Source organism: Haliotis rufescens, unplaced genomic scaffold (assembly GCF_023055435.1).
Source record: "Haliotis rufescens isolate VD_foot unplaced genomic scaffold, xgHalRufe1.0.p SCAF_10, whole genome shotgun sequence".
Classification (NCBI taxonomy): Eukaryota; Metazoa; Mollusca; class Gastropoda; order Lepetellida; family Haliotidae; genus Haliotis; species Haliotis rufescens.
Window position 1 is genome coordinate 10638880 of NW_025963780.1, and position 17472 is coordinate 10656351.

Sequence of the window (17472 nt, forward strand, 5' to 3'; positions counted from 1 at the left end):
AAAACTAAGAGATGGTAGATCTACAAGTGGTTTCCTAAACATCATTTACAGAAAGTGTTGTAATGTCCAAAGCACAACGTTATCACAACGTTAATTTGCAACGTTGTTGTTACGTTGTGGAATAACGTTGTCATAGAGATACGAAATTACGTTCTGGAAATTTTAGTATTAAGAGATGAAAATTCAAATGCCGAATATATAGAAAGGTAATGCATTACTGCCTTGGTATTCTGAATAATTCATGTTGATTTTGATAAAGCAGTTCTATTCTTTCATGACTATCGAGAATCAAACTCTATAACGTTTAACCGACGTTTCAGAAACGAAGTTACAAAACGTTGTGTGATGTCCAATGCGCAACGTTTTCACAACATGAATGTGCAACGTTGTTATAACGTTGTGAAATAACGTTGCACGTTGACGTTATAATAACGTTGTGACAACGTAATATCACGACGTTACCAATCCACAACCTTTCCACAACGTTGTGACAACGTCGTGTGTTAGCTGGGTGTCATAGTTATCATGGTCTTAGAGGTAATCATGCACATGAGGAGACACACACATGAAATAATTATCAGTGCTTCATGGGTTTGTATGCACTGCTACTCCATCACCCACAATACATGGTTGCTGTACGGTGTCATGGTGATGTGTCTATTTTTAGTCCGCCAATGACATGATGTCATGTGCAACTCACAGATGTCAAATGAGGCCTACTCCGTCCCTGAATTATGTGGAAACCCTATCACTGCCTGACATGGAACTCATGTGTAGAGCATGTTGCACATGGTGTACTCATTTGTTTCAATCTCGCTGGAACCCAACCTCATATCAGCCCAATGTTTTCATGGGTGATAGAGGAACACACATGTATACCTATACATATCCGTGAAGTATTGACATGAAACAAAGCTAACTCATACAAATAAATAATTGATAAATTATAAGTTATTGATTATGTCCTTCTTTTGGTCTTTTATGTGGAATCTTATTTACAAGTCTATCTTGGTGAATTAAGGCATGTTCAATGTTCAAACATAAGCAAGCCAGTCAAAGGGTTCTTGTCATAACCCTAATACTACCGTAAAACTAAATGTTACATATTTACAGTACCCACAGGTTCAGCTACAACCATTACTATAGCAGCAGACCCAAATACCCCCTTAACTTCTAATGACTCGTGAAGGCCCGGGGTGTAACAGGTCTTCAGTGGGGCTGTAACGATTCACCGATACCTACTATATTATTGATACTTTTGTTTGTGAGATCGACTATAACTAGAACAGGAACCAATAAAGTTACTTCCCGTAATGGCTGAAGTAGCATATTGCCACCTGTAAGCATGGAAGAATGTGGAACCTGAGGACGCGCCGACTGTTACATTTAATAACCATCCCTTCATTTAAAACTGTTTTGTTCTTGTAGTTTTCTTTGTAAAAGTTTTTCAGATAACAATAAATAAATGTATGAAGAAAGAGGTTTCAGAACTGTATGTCAGTGATTTCATAATTTCTTACTATTTGATGTGTATCGTGATACCAGTAGTATCGTCAGTCTGTATTGTGATATCAGCTGTAGTCTTCAGCAATCCATGCTTGCCGTAAAAGGTGACTATGCTTGTCGTAAGAGGCGACTAACAGGGTCGGATGGTGAGCGTCACTGACTTGTTTGATGCATTTCATCGTATCTCAATTGCGTGGATTGATGCTCATGGTGTCAATCACTGGATTACAGACTGTCGTCATATAGCTGGAATATTGCTGATACGGCTATAAATGACAAACAAACTGAACTTCTAACACTACATTTATTCGTATCCCAGACAATTTAGGTTTTGATTTTTGATGGCTCGTTATAACTAGGGCTGTGACTGTAACTCTGGAACTTGAGTAGGGTGGGTACTGAATAGGACCTGGATACCCACAGGTCTACCCGGATCCGTGCTTAGTCACATGATATAGAGTTGAATGACAAAAAATATCTTTGGTTACACTACAAGTCACTAATGTTTGCATTTCTTTCCGACTATGCACACATTCCTTCTGACTTTCATATGTTGAATAAAGATAAATTTCAGTCAACTTCAGTGTATGCATGACCAGATTGTTATACATGTGTGTCTAAATACTTTTTACCATGGCTCCGGTCAAACAATTCCCAATCTGACAATTTGTACCCAAGTCTTGCACCTACAATGGGTACCTGGGTAGGGTCAGGTAATAGGGGGTTGGGTACCTGGCTCATAAATTTGGTCTTACCGGCCCCAGTTAAAACCAATGATTGATCAGTACTGTTATTAGATAAACATGTCATTATTGAGGACAGATGTATTTTCTTAATATGTTCAATTCATTTCTTCAGCAAACTTCCTTTACCAGTTGAAGATGTTACTTTGAGGAAGATGAAGACTCGTGCTAAACCGGCTCCCAACTTCAATAAGTTGCATTCCCAGTGGACTCACAAGCTGCAGATGGGGAAAGCTTGTCAGAAGAAGCCATGTACTGTGGTAGGTCTAGGCTGTTAGGATGTGTCATGACTCATGATTAGGGACATATCTCGATATAAGATTCAAGATGCATGATACCTGTTAGAGAACTCATGTACCATCTGTACAAACCAATCTTTAGTTGAATTTTGGAATTCATTTTCATCCCAGTGTACATGTCCTTATATATAGTGTCATGGCTTCAAAACATAATAGGAGCGTTCACTTGTCACGCTGAATACCCGGGTTCGATTCCCGACATGGGTACAATGTGTGAAGCCCATTTCTGGTGTCCCCTGCCTCGATATTGCTGGAATATTGCTAAAAGCGGCGTAAAACCATATTCACTCACTCAAAACACAATATTTGTGTCATGGCATGAAGTTTTGATTTGCAATACCTTTGCTGAAATTGTAATGTTGTGCCCATTATTGATAGCTGAGGATCATAAGCGAATTGCCCATGCCCTGCCTTATTTCCAGTGCAAAACCAATCAGTAAATCAGGCCTTGTAGTGACATTTTATGAATTGATTTTGATCACTGACATGTCATTCTCAAATGTTTGTAAATGCAGTCTCAAGAATTCAACTTGACAAGGCCAGGATCAAAGGCCCAGGTTAAAGTTGAGGAGGTGACTGCGGTGAAAGGCCTTGATATTCAAGCAGGAGACCGACAGTGTTTCACACCAGATGCCAAGTCAGCGAAGGACCTGGAACTAAACAGAGAGCTGTCTCCTTCTCAGCAGTCAGGCCGGGCAACAATTGCTACATCCAAGTATGTACCACAGACATTTTGTGGTAAAACATATTCAATTCAAAGGAAAACAACCTATTTTTTAACTTATACTGCATTACTCCTTAATGCATATTGTAGTGGCCCGGACCCTGACTTCTGATAAACCTTGACGTCTGGATGTAACTAAGAGTCAAAACACTTCTTTTCAATGAATAATTAGTTTTTATTCATGTGGGTATAACAATGCCTTATATGGAGAACACAATGCTTCCAAATAAGTAGATCCCTCTGAGCTTTAAGGTTTATTTGTAAGGACCAGTGTCAGGGCAAAATAATTATTGCCTGTAACTATAATGGTAGTTTACTGCTATAATATAGATGGCTTCTTTATCTAAATAACGTTACAGTTACTGAGATTGCCATTTGTGTCTGTTTTAAAAAATGCACTCTGATATAGAAATGAATTATGTAAGGACAAGGGGAACTTTGGGGCTGAATTATCTGCCCTTGGATTGAAACTGACCTGTAGACTGCCAAAGTCACTATGACCCAGTATGAGTATTTATACCAATCAATTGATTACATCTAATTGATTCACTAATTGCCTTCCAATATCACAAGATGAACAATTACGTCCTGCTACATCAAAGCTACGTCCTTGCTGCCTGCCACAAGGACGTAGTAACAACAAGCAACATCGAATGGGAATTACGATGGACAATTCAAAGAGGAAGATTACAAATGTCAGGAGTCAATTGGAATTTATCTGATACATAAGACATTTAATAACATGAATTGGCCACTGGTATGCTTTGACAGTAGCACTGGATGTCATATTTAATAATAATTATTTATGAGAAACATGTTCATAAATAGCGATGTTAAATGCTGTGCGTGAATACATCAGCGAAGATTACATAGTTCCCGATGTCAGAATTAACAGTAACTCTAATACCCATCTTGACATATCATCAATTACGATTCTGGGTTCCCCTGTACATAATTCATTAGATTAAATAAACTGTATAATGCAAAATGCTATATCAGTAACTTCATTGCGACCTAAGCTACCTGTCACAAAGTTGAAATGGCGGGCATCTGCGAGACACATAGCTCAGCCCTGATGACAAATTCACACAAATATGGATAAATATTGAGCTGCCAAGGGATTGTGATCTGTTTGATGAAGAACAGAAGTATGATTAATCTGTATCTGAAGGTTAATTTGCGTAACTGTATGCGTAGACCGATGAATTCATCAAAAGTTACAGTGAATGGAAAAAGCTTGAAAAAGTAAACAAGATCGTTTTGACAGGCATGTTATTGATATCAATGTTTATGAGGTACTGACATATCCTAAACAACATGCGTAACATGATGGCATGGACATATGATTATTTTTACTAGATAACAGTGTGCTATGTAGCTCTATAACAGCATGCTATGATCCTCTGATAGATTTCTTACCAAAATGGTATTCAAAACATTGAATTACGTGAAAACAAGGTTGGCAAAGATATACTGGTATATACCTGCAAAACTAATTACAGTTTACAGGATAATTATGATATAATTTGTGCACTGTCATATAACCATGATAACCATCAAAAATACAACAGGGAAATATTTAGGAAATATTTCTAATTTTTAGAAGCTGTCATAACTTACACATTTTGCAATAAAAATACATTAATTTTATATATTCTTTGTGATGGCCATCACAATATTACTGTTGACAGAAAGAAGAGCTGTGTGAAGTCTTCCTGAAGAAGACGTTGGATCAAGTTGCCGTGAGGACAACCCTATCACACAGCTCCCTCATGACCAAGGAAGTGATGACGTCACAGGCTTCACATTACTGCTGTCACTCATAGTGTATACACCTGTGTGTTCTCTCAGCATAAAATTCTTTTTGATTCTCATTTGTGTTGATTCTTAGTGAATATTTCTTGTGATTCTGTTGTGCCTCAGGTTTGTATCTTCATATTATTCATATGATTTATGTCATAGCATAATTAATTGACACCTGGTGGTGCTTTTTCACCACAGTAAAATCAGGTGTCTTATTGTTTCAGCAGCCATCGTGAATATTTTACGTGGCCATGTGGATCTCGTGGTTTGCATTCTGTATTCTTTTCTTTGCCTGGTACTTCATAACTGAAGTATGCTTGCAATTATATTGTTTATTAAAGTGGTGTTGTTCTACATGTTTTTATAAACTTGTTTGTCATAATCCCACATGACTGGGACAAAGATTATAGCATACATAATCGGGCAGGGATGAATTGTGATTTCACTCTGCTTCATTGCAGATAACATGCCATCTTGTAACAAGTGCCACCGTAACAAAATGGCGTGGGACCCCCATCCCCTGTGCCTAAATTGTACATCCCCGTGCTCCCAATCTACAAAATATAAAGACTGTCTCCCACTTTCACTACAGCTTTCGTCAAATACGAGTATCCTGTAAGCTTAAGACCCAGCAGGCCCGTAAATGAAGGACCAATATGTCAGACGTTTCAGAGCCCGCCTTCTCCCCGGTCAGGTCACCCTTCACCCAGACATCAGCCATGATAGACACCCCAGGTTCAGTGACAACCATGTCGGCTACCACCTCAGTTGTAGTCTCCATTTGGTCACCCATGATAACCTCCACTACGACCATCTTTTCATCGACATCAGGCATGATGTCCACTGGCATGACGCATACGGAGGACCACCACCCGTCACTCCAGTACCAAGCGGCTATACAGCCCGGCATACAAGTGCCCCTTGGCTTCGGCCCTACAGTCTTCCTACAGACACCTCAACTACAGACGCCACAGCAACAAATGCCTCTCAAGGATGCCTCCTGGCTCCATTACCTGCAGTTGCTACAGCAGTCTCTACCAAGATTCCTGGCTCCTTCAGCTTCCGCCACTATCACAGCTCCCCAGGCTCCTCAAGCGTCTCTACAAGCGCCTTACCAGCCACAAGCACTCTTGATAACGCCTTTTCAGGCGTCTCCACAGGTGCCCACAGTTGAGCCTATATTGGACACGGGTGACGCGCATAGTACTAGGCCTTCCAGATCCTGTGACCCCTCCCCCTATAAACTTTGCTTGTCGGAGCAGTAAATCCTCCCGCTACAGACACCGCTTGAGCAGCCGCTCTCTGGTGCACCATTCCAGCGGCTACTTGTTGGACTCCGAGGGCACCTTTGAGCCTGCATATGAGGGATCTACGTCGGAGATCAACACACATCTTGGGCTCAACCAGGTGGCGGACTTGCTAGTTGAGTGTCTTGAGGCCGTTGCTCCTTCCCCGAGACAGGGAGTGGACAAGAAGGATGCGGTCTGGTCTGACCCCCACAGCGATTCCTCCGGATCCCCCCATCAATGACATGGTCATAGCCTTAGACGAGGACTTTGCTAAGTTGTCACTTACCCTCTCCTTCAAGCACCCAGATACAAGAGGGAAGACTCTACCACTGGCAGACTATGCTCTTACCTTGGATGAGGACCTCCACCGCGTGTATCAGATAGGAAATTGGCGTACATTGAGATGGAGCTGAGACGCTCTCAAGCCACTTCCAGGGCGGCCGTTCTACAGGACTTGTCAGACCCCCACAGGCTGGATTACCTCACCACCGTCCTTTCCTACCTTCAGAGACAGGTGGAATACATGGGGACCCACATGCTTGCCACCTTAATTGAACTGACTACCGCTCGGTGTCTCCGGTACCTCACCCTCTCTGATTTGGACCCTGAGTTTAAAAGAGACCTCCGTCAACCATGGTCCGCCACCATACTCTTCAATGGTCAGGTTGCCAAGACCCACGCCAGAGTCTCCGCCTCAAGGCTCCAGCACATGTATCCCAGGCTGCCTCCTTCAAGCCATCAAAGTCTGTCACTTAGACCAGCCTAGACACAACTGCCTCCAGATGTGCGACCAAGACTCGTCCTCTTCGTCCTTTCGAGGCAAGTCCAGGGGCAAGGGTAAGCCTGGCTGGCTTCTATCAGCATCAAGATCACTCTAGGGGAGGGAGCGGTGACTGCAAGGACCTCAGGTGAATCGACATGCACCCCCAGTCGTTCAAGTGGTGGCACCCCTGTAAGTTGGAGACTTCGCAGATATTAGCGGAACCTGGAACTGGGGGAACCATACGTTACCAACATCCTCCGCCACAGGTACAGGCTCTCCCTGATACATGACCCGCCTCATGTATAGCATGATACACAATTTGGCCACCTTCAACAAATGTACCTGGCTCGTCCACCTAACTACAGAATGACCAAGCTCAGGCTTCCCCGGTCCATGATCTAGGCTCATGACGCTCATCAGCTTGGACATCCAGGACGGGTATTTACATTCCTGGTCCATCCAGACGACAGGAAATTTCTCAGATTCATTCCACTTTCAATGGGCGGTCCTCCCGTTTGAAATTTCTTCGGCCCCCTGGCTATTTACACTCTTAACCAAGCCGATAGCGTCGTTTCTCAACTTGAGAGGCGTCCAGTTTGAGGCGTACATAGATGATTGTCTCCTGAACCACAATGACACGCCTCCTACTCTGGGATGGCTAATCAATCTCTGGAAGTCGGAACTCTTGCCATCATTCAGCCTCCAGTTCATTGGCGGTCTCTTCCAAACCAGTCGAGACCTCCTATCTGTACCCAGGGATAGGTGTGATTGTATTCAACTTGGCCCTTCACTAATAACATACACTAAGACAGTGTATCTTGGGCCTGCTGTCAGCGCAGGACTTGACCTCCAGAGGTCAGCTTCAGCTACATCCCATCCAGATGTTCCTATCGAGACCTATCGATATCCATCGTCCTCCTGGACCGTCTCATGCCTCACCTCCAGTGGTAGATGATGGAGTCGAACATATTAGAATGCTTCTCTTTGACAGAGCTAACGACCCCGTCGCACCTATTCATTGACACATCTCTTCAAGGTTGATGAGCGCACCTGGAAGGACAGTTCGCCTCGGGGTTGTGGTCCGTCATTCAGAAACTATGGCACATCAACAACCTTGAACTGGAAGCGCTCATTCTGGCTTTCTCCCACTGGAAGCAGACCCTTCAGAACACGCATCTCACCATCTCGACGGACAACATCACCCTCGTTTGGTGCCTCCAGAATCAGGGAACCACTCACTCCCACTCTCTGCTCCAGCAGACGTTCACAGACGTCCCAGATCCACAGGCTTGGGCGATTGACACCTTCAGCATCCCCTGGTAAGGGCGAAACGCGTATGCTTTTCCGCCTCCTTTACTCCTTCCCAGGGTTGTCCAAAAGATCAAGCTGACTCAGAGCCTCAATCTGACTTTGGTCACGCCCTGGTGCCTGGCAAGGGGCTGGTTCGTTGAGCTTCCTCCCCATGATGCCTTCAGATGTTCCGGCTTTTGGCAGTAATATGAAGACCGTGACATCATTTCCGTGGTCACGTGGGAGCTGTGTGATAGAATTGTCCTCACAGCCAGTTGAAACAACTTCTCCAGCAAGACTTCACACACCTCTTCTTTCTATCAACAAAAAGCAGTAATATGCATTTAGGAGGAGTAATGCAGGGTAAGTATAAAAATGTAAAAAATATCTCGGGATTTTACTCATATTCTTTGTTCTCTGAGGCTCATCCAACCCAACCAAATAAAATCTGATTAAAAACAACCAACTGAAACTGATGTTGTTTGTCATGGATGATGAATGCTTTATGTGTCATCGATGGCTTCTGAAATTTCATTATCCAATGAAGACAATTAATCTATGATATCTTTATCTATAATATAACTCATTGGTTATTCTCTAAATGTCTTGTTATTATACACCCAAACACCAAATTTAAAACAGTACAGGCCAATCATTTCAAATTGTGTGTGTTTGTGTGTGTATGTGTACGTGTACGTGTACGTGTAGGTGTACGTATGTGTACGTATGTGTACGTGTGTGTGTGTGTGTGTGTGTGTGTGTGTGTGTGTGTGTGTGTGTGTGTGTGTGTGTGTGTGTGTGTGTGTGTGTGTGTGTGTGTGTGTGTGTGTGTGTATGTGTTTGTGAGTGTATGTGTACGTGTACGTGTGTGTGTATGTGTTTGTGTTTGTGTTTGTGTTTGTGTATTTGTTTGTGTGTTTGAGTATGTGTATGTGTTTGTGTTTGTGTATGTGTTTGTGTTTGTGTATGTGTATGTGTATGTGTATGTGTATTTGTATTTGTTTGTGTATGTGTATGTGTATGAGTTTGTGTTTGTGTATGTGTATGTGTATGTGTATTTGTTTGTGTATGTGTATGTGTATGTGTATGAGTTTGTGTTTGTGTATGTGTATGTGTATGTGTATGAGTTTGTGTTTGTGTTTGTGTTTGTGTATGTGTTTGTGTATGTGTATGTGTATGTGTATTTGTATTTGTTTGTGTATGTGTATGTGTATGTGTATGTGTATGTGTATGTGTATGAGTTTGTGTTTGTGTATGTGTATGTGTATGTGTATGAGTTTGTGTTTGTGTGTGTCTTTGTGGATGTATGCAGTAGTAGACACCGTTTGTAATATTCAACCAGTTGACAGCTCAGTTTGGATAAGTGGTTATGTAAAATGACTACCTTTTGAGAGAAAACTGCCAGTCTCTCCATATGCACTAGTCCTCTGATACAGTGGCCATGTCTAATCCTGTATTTTGTATCACTTCAAGATTGACAACAAATACGGAAAGGTTTCTAAGAGAGTCTCGACTTGATCACCCCTTGGACAGACACCGACCTCCTGCCAAAAGGAGTAAACCCAATGCCATCTTGTCTCTTGCTGAGCAACAGAAGCAAGCAGGTGAATGAAATTGTTGTTCTGTACCTTCATGGTTGTATTGGTTTGGCTGCAACACTAAAAGTACACTCATCAAAACTGTATCTTTCGTGAAATAGGGGATCTATTGTTATGAAGTAATGACATTCAAGTGCTGATATTATTCATCAATCCAAATTGATACTTTCATCAATTGCACAATAAGTATGACTTACCTTTATTAATCATGAATGTTGTGAGAAATTAATGTCTAATGACAGCCCCTTGTTGGATCAGCACTGAGTTTGGCTGTTATTCAGGGCTAAAAGCTACTAATTAATTATTTTGTAAGATTTAGTTATGTCCAGATAAGATTTTATTGTCATACATGGTGCATTACTATATACAGAGAGCACCATACCTCCCAAAATGTTCAGTAAACATGACAAATAATACCAAATGCATTTTTTTAGAAATCTTTCAATTCAGAAGAAAGAAAGAATGTGTCTCACCACACATATCAAAACCAACTTTGTGCATAGTTATCACAAGGGAATATATATCCACCACTTGCAGTGTCGTTATGTCTGATTACTTATTTCAGGGAATTAATATGGTAGCATATAAGATAGCTATGTGATAAAGAACGAAGTGTTTATTTCACACAAAACATTGTTTTATCATATCATAATTTCTAGATAATTGAACATACGCCCTGCAATTCGATGTCGTAAATTGGATGATGCTATTGTTGTGAGGGCAATGAGTTCTTCCCCTTAGGTGCAGCTGGAAAATGCAGTTTAACTCAATGGGTGAACGATCGCATCCCAAAGTGTGCGAGATATGCAATCTGTGATTACGGCCTTGAAAATCAAATAGACTCGTCTGACATTGCCAAGATCGCATTGTATTCAGGGAGTCATCACCTGCGGATAAATATTTTTAAAGCTGTAAATTATGATGATATCTCACATAATAAGAAATGAATGACTCATGGTCGTTGTTCATCGTACAATAAAACACTACAGGTAGAATTCACCACTCTGTGCTGAGCCCTTTATGATTTATTCTCCCTGCAGTGTTATATAGTATGATAAACAACTCCCCCTCGTCATTTATGTCTTTAATATGTACATGGCATGAACAGATACAACAATGATCCATTATCTTTTTTCAGATCTGCCGTTCAAGACTGACAAGTCGGCTCTCAGTAGCATCTTGACCAATTCTGGAATAGATAATCGTCCATCTGTGTTCACTCCAAATAAGCAGGTACTTCGATTTCATCCAAAAGGCATATCAATGATGGGTTAGACTGCTGTTTGTCAGTCCAGAGTCTAGTGGATGCATATCGCTATACAAGTGCAATAATTGTTAACGCAATATGAACCCCATTTATCATTTTTGATAGAAAACATAGAAAACGTGCATGATGAATCAACACTATTTGTTCTGTGGCTGTCTCAATTTAGCCAAATACCTTGCCATCTATGTTGTGATGCATATGAATGGATTAACAAGATTTCCCCTCGTCTCCACACACCATACACCAAATCTTGTACGTTTGTGGATATATCACTTACGTATATTGGAGATTGGGTACTAGAAGTTTTATCCACTTTTCTATTAAAATCCATTAATGAAGCATTTGATCATGCCCGGGAACATGGTTAGTTACCTCCCTTTGATCATGGAGGCTTGTATGTTTCATAGCCCCAGGCTTTATTCCCCTTGACTCAGTACCGGTATGTCTCAAGTTAGCTTGGGTTGTATAAGACTTTTGGTTTGAATGGCAGTAAGTGTATTTGTAACCAAATAAACAGTTGTGTACAATCAACCTGGGAAAGGACCTCCCTACAAAATGTATTCCTTGATGAGTAAAATACTGGAATACAGTATTTGACTACCAATGGACTTGTAATATTTAAGGATTTTTAATTTATTTATTTTTAAATGGAAATAAAAAGGAATCGTGTGGCGACCTTTATGATGAGAACCAAGACTATTATTTTTTTTAGCCTTAAGACTTTCTGATTTAAAGATCAACTTGCAGAAAGCATGGTGTCGTTTTACATATTGAAAGAACAATTAATCGATCGTTAATTGTTTTTGATGGGGTATTGAAATTATGAAAAATAATATTTTTTAACTTTAATCCCTCAACAACAGTGTGCAATTTCCTTCTTGCTTCAATTATATAACAGTGTAGAACATTGTGAAAACAACAATCACCGGAACACACCCTCCGACCACCTCGCTCCCAGCAGGCTACTACTCATCACTTTTTCCTTCATCGCCAATAGTGAACGGACATGTTTGCTTCCTCTCCACATTTACGTTTGGATCTATTTGACATCGCCTTATGTACATTCATCTTAATAAATAATATCAAATAAACGGCTTCTTACCTTACGCTCACATTCTTTCCCCGCCAATGTTAACAAAACTCATGGTAAGTGAAAGCTATGTTTTGGTGTCCGTTTCTCGCGATTTTAATACCTCCCTTGTTTTAACGTGAACGTCTGCGCTTTTGTTAATGTGTTTGATCCATTCTTGAAGCTATCTCGCCTGCTTCATGGCCTCTTACACGGTCATCCCCCCTTGTCTCTGTTTGTTCCGGAGCTTGTTCCAAGGGGACTATGATGGCACCAGCCTAAACTACCTGTGCCTCTTAGGCTCTGACCTCACCTTGCCTCCTGTCGTCTGCTGCTGATTGCCCATTGGCAAGCCCTGCTTCGCATTCGATCCTGTCAGTCTATCTGGAGCTTACCATTGCATGGAACAAAAGACATTTCTCCATGCGCCTCACCATAAACCATATACACAGGCGCAGCTTCAGGGTTATCCGCCTTGGATGTTAGGTTATCACCATCACCCTGCTTAGCTACAGCCATTCCAGGTGCCCTCCACCTGGCCTAACCTGTTTTAGGGTTTAGAGTTTCAAGTAGTAATATTGGCTATTTGTTGTGGCGGACGATATTGCAGGAAAACTCGCCTCATGATAGCGATGGACAACGCCTCCTGGACCTCACGTTCACATTCTATCGTCTCATAGACGAAATCCCATTAGAGGTGAGAGCTCATCACATTCTGGGTGTTTCCAACATTCTCACCGACTCCCTATCTTGCTCCATACAGTCGGTCCGCCAGTCAGACGATTTGCCAGACCTTCGCCACACATTACAAGCACCAGCTTCAGATGTTTGTATAACCGATACCAGAAGCTCTGGCTTGAGATCACACACACTCACCATTGAGTGGAACAGCCTACACGCATGTGCGTTTCCACCTCCGGCGCTCTCGAGAAACTGGCATCCACAGGGAACATCCATATTGTTTTGGTCACGCCTCTAAGCTTGTCAAACAAGGAGGCAATGGTTGACTGAGTGTCATCATACCCTGACAGATTCACAATTTTACCCACTCATATATATGGTCCAGATTTGATTATTTACAGGCTGTCTCGATGTAACTGGAATATTGCTGACTGTGGTTTTAAACATCAAACAAACTAATTTTTATCCCCCCAGCATATAATGCGGGGGGATATAGCGATTAGCCAGTCTGTCTGTCCGTCTGTCCGCCCGTCCGCCTGTAATCATTTCCTTTTCCGGGGCAGAATTCGAAAACCATTCAGTGTATTTGATCGTAACTTGGCAAATCTATCAGGCACATACTGAAGTGGTGCCTTTTGATATTTTGGGATTTTTCTAATTTTAATTATTTTAAATTTTGATGGAATGAAGTTGGACATAGACTCAATTGGGGATGGGGTTCGTTTCCGGGGCAGAATTAAAAAAACATTCAGTGTTTTTGATCGTAACTTGGCAAATCTATCAGGCACATACTGAAGTGGTGCCTTTTGATATTTTGGGATTTTTCTAATTTTAATTTTTTTAAATTTTGATGGAATGAAGTTGGACATAGACTCAATTGGGGATGGGGTTCGTTTCCGGGGCAGAATTCGAAAACCATTCAGTGTATTTGATCGAATTTTGACAAAGCTATCCAGCACATACTGAAGTGGTGCCTTTTGATTTTTTTTTTTTATGAATTTTTATTTTTTTAAATTTTTATGGAAAGAAGTTGGACCTAGACTCCATTGGGGAACGGGTTCGTTTCAGGGGCAGAATTCGAAAACCATTCAGTTGGTAAACAATGTATGCTTCTTAAAGAACATTCAACTGTTGACTCATTACATACGGAATTGCACATTTACTAGTGGTTACTTTACAGACAGCTGCCGGGGGGATATGTCATCTTTCTGATGACTCTTGGTACAATTCAAATTTGCACTGACAAAACATACCCAATGCTACAAAGTAAGGAGTACAGAGTGCCTTTATTCACTGTGTCAGCATGTTATTTTCTTCCATTAGTGTTATGAGAGTCTGTATTTTGGACATGATGCCTTTACTTGCAATAAACTCTGTGGTTGGACAGTTGGATCCACTGGTGTTGCTCTGCACTGTGTTCTCATTATTGGTAATTCTGTCATTTTCTTGTGGTCTCCAGTGTCCGAGATTATCCATCTACTATCAGGCTGAGAACAGGGTCTCCCTGTTTGACAACTGTATCAAGAAACGTGAGTAAAATACACTTTATTATTATAATTATAATGTTATGATGTTTATGTTGCTATGGTTCCCTTTATCAGTGTCAGTGCAGCTTTCAGTGAAATATTGATGCCATTCTCAAAACCAAGATCTGTCGTCAAATTCACTTTGGAAACTATTTTTGACAAGCGAAATCACACCCAATCTGCAAATCTATTTACTCACATTCTCAGTGACCAGCTGGTAACCAGGGATGTAGATTTTGTATATTTATCAATATGTTACCATGCAGGGATAAGAAATTCCATGTATTAGAGTGCTTTTCGTAAGGGCATGAATCCAGAATCGTAACTGCATGATTATAAAATGTTTCTGGTGCCTGAATGAAACACTTGGAAATCATTGTTTAGTTTTATGCATACCTTGTGACTGTGGCTAGATGTATAATGTAGTGTTGGTGGGGTAGCCTTGTGTTAAGGCATTAGCTTTTCAAGCTAAAGATCCGGGTTTGATTCACCATGTTGGTACAATGTGTGCCCCCTATTTCTGGATAATTTAAATAAAGTACAAACTGGCTACAGACAAACTCATTTTTTGTCTGTAGCCAGTTTGTTCTTTACTGTATCATTTGTGACATGATCACCACCTCAAGAGAAAAATCCAGTATTAACAAACCTAATTCACTCAAGCAGCATTTGATAATATTCAGTTGCTTATGTGAAGCACTTTTTACGATATGCCCTTGTCATTTGTGTTTATGATATTGTATGAGTCATAATTATTGAGAATTGAAAAATCTTTAAAATTGTAAATATGAAAATTTCCCCCCCCCCCCCCCCCCCCCAAATGAAACATATTTTTAGTGAGCACAAACCTTCTTTAATCACATCACAGTAACATCAATATTTTATCAGACCACCATTTGCTTCCAAACACAGTTTTATACGATTGGGCATACTTCCTATGAGAGAGGTTATCGCACCACCTCGCGCTTCATGTCATCAACTTTGAGTCCCCACACATTTTCTCTAGGATTTAAGTCCGGGCTGTAGCTAGGCCAGTCCTAAACGGTCACAAAGTTTTCCACAAACCACTGCCGGGCATGTCTTGTGGTGTGTTTGGGGTCATTATCCTGTTGCAAAATCCAAGTATTTCCATAAAAAAACATCTGCATTTGGGATCAGGTGAGCTTCCAAAATGTCTGTATACCTTTCAATGGTTAAATTACCCTCAAAGACACACATGGGCGTCGTTCCAAGCGAAGATATCCCTCCCCAAACATGAAACTTCGGACTGTACTTTGATCTCTGGTACAATGGAATGGAATGACATTTTGTCCACATTTTAACATTGTTAGGATACACCCATACAGAGCTCTCATCTGTGAAAATAACACTGTTCCAGTCAAAGTTTTCATGCGCCAAACACCACTCTACACGTCTATCCTTGTGTTCTTGTTTCAAGAGAAGAGAGGCCATTCCTTTCTTTTTTTCCCATCCAAGTTCAATCAAACTGTAGATTCTTACTGTAGATTTGGATACATTTACTGTCCCTTTAATTACCATTTCATGTTGGATATTTGAGATACTCGCCCTTCTGTTTTTAGAAGCCAAAATACCCAGTCTCACACGATCACCAAACACCAGTTTTCGAGGTCTCCCCGCTCCTTTTCTGTGCTCAATTCCTGAACCATTCTCAATATCCTTCTTAACTCTATACACTGTAGAAAGAGGAGTATCTGTGCTCTTTGCTCATGGAGCTGTAGAATCAACCTTCTTTTCTCCTATGCACTCATTTCTGACGTATATCAGGAAAAGTCGTCTGCTCCATAATCAAGGGAGATACCTCTAATTTGCAACTTCTAAAATTGAAGAAGAGTTGCTTCCCTTTGACCATACCTCAATTTTAACACTTGTCAATATTGATATTTTATGTATGCTTCCTTGAATATGACATTAAAATTCTCAATAATTTTGAACCAGACCATATAGCATGAAACAGAACAGAAAACATCTTTAAAACTAATCATTAACATAGAAACATCTTCTGGCAGTTTCATACCCCATGTAATTGAGGGTGTTATTGGGAGGGCATCAGTTGTCAAATCCTGACATGTTTGTCCTCCTGCAAGATAATCGCTTGCATGTTTCAGGATTGATGACCATTCCCAATGATGTTGAGAAGGTGATGGAGACTGACAGAATCTGCATTGGGGAATCCCCCTATGTGAAGGGAGCTAGAGTCAAGCCTGTGCGAAACTCTGTGTATCCTGAGTATGTCCGGAGAACCTTCCTCACTCCCTCCACCCCCAAGGCAGACATTTACAGTCCCATCTCAGCAGTCCCAGCCAGCACGGTCAGTAGACAGGTGCCCCTTGGCGTCGTGGAGTGCAATATGTGTCAAAAGTGCCTTTTCATTTCAGAGGCAAATGGAACATGTCTATTACCTGCATTACTATGGTATTTCTAGTATTCTTGGCTGACATGTCATGCTATAACTGAAATGCTGATGCTGATTCTATTGCTGATGTAAAATAACCTCTGTATCATACTGAAACCCAGTGTTCGAAATTAAGGGGGAATCTTTGACTTTCATGCTTTATTTTGATTACTGGAAACCTGTGTCGTTTCCTTTGTTTGGTTTGTTTGTTGTTTTATGCTGCACTTGGCAATATTCCAGCTATATGAAGGTGGCCTGTAAATAATCGTGTCTGGACCAGACAATCCACTGATTGACATCATGAGCATCAATTGGGATGGATGACATGCTTCAACCAAGTCAGCGAGCCTGACCACCCGATCCCGTTAGTCGCCTCTTACGACAAGCATAGTCACCTTTTATGGCAAGTATGGGTTGCTGAAGACCTATTCTACCCCAGATATTCACGGGTCGTGTAGTTTCCTGATGCATTTTCAATTTGTAGATATTGTTAAATATCAT

General features: G+C 41.1%; 1 protein-coding gene across 1 annotated transcript in view; it reads left to right on the plus strand.

Annotated features, from left to right (window-relative positions):
• LOC124145332 overlaps window positions 1-17472 on the plus strand; it is a 114774-nt gene that overhangs the window by 4251 nt on the left and 93051 nt on the right. Inside the window, exons 3-8 of the mRNA XM_046515049.2 lie at window positions 2365-2509; window positions 3064-3263; window positions 9891-10021; window positions 11154-11248; window positions 14492-14561; window positions 16685-16887. Of these exons, the coding sequence (XP_046371005.2) occupies window positions 2365-2509; window positions 3064-3263; window positions 9891-10021; window positions 11154-11248; window positions 14492-14561; window positions 16685-16887 (844 nt within the window). The remainder of the gene's footprint in view (window positions 1-2364; window positions 2510-3063; window positions 3264-9890; window positions 10022-11153; window positions 11249-14491; window positions 14562-16684; window positions 16888-17472) is intronic.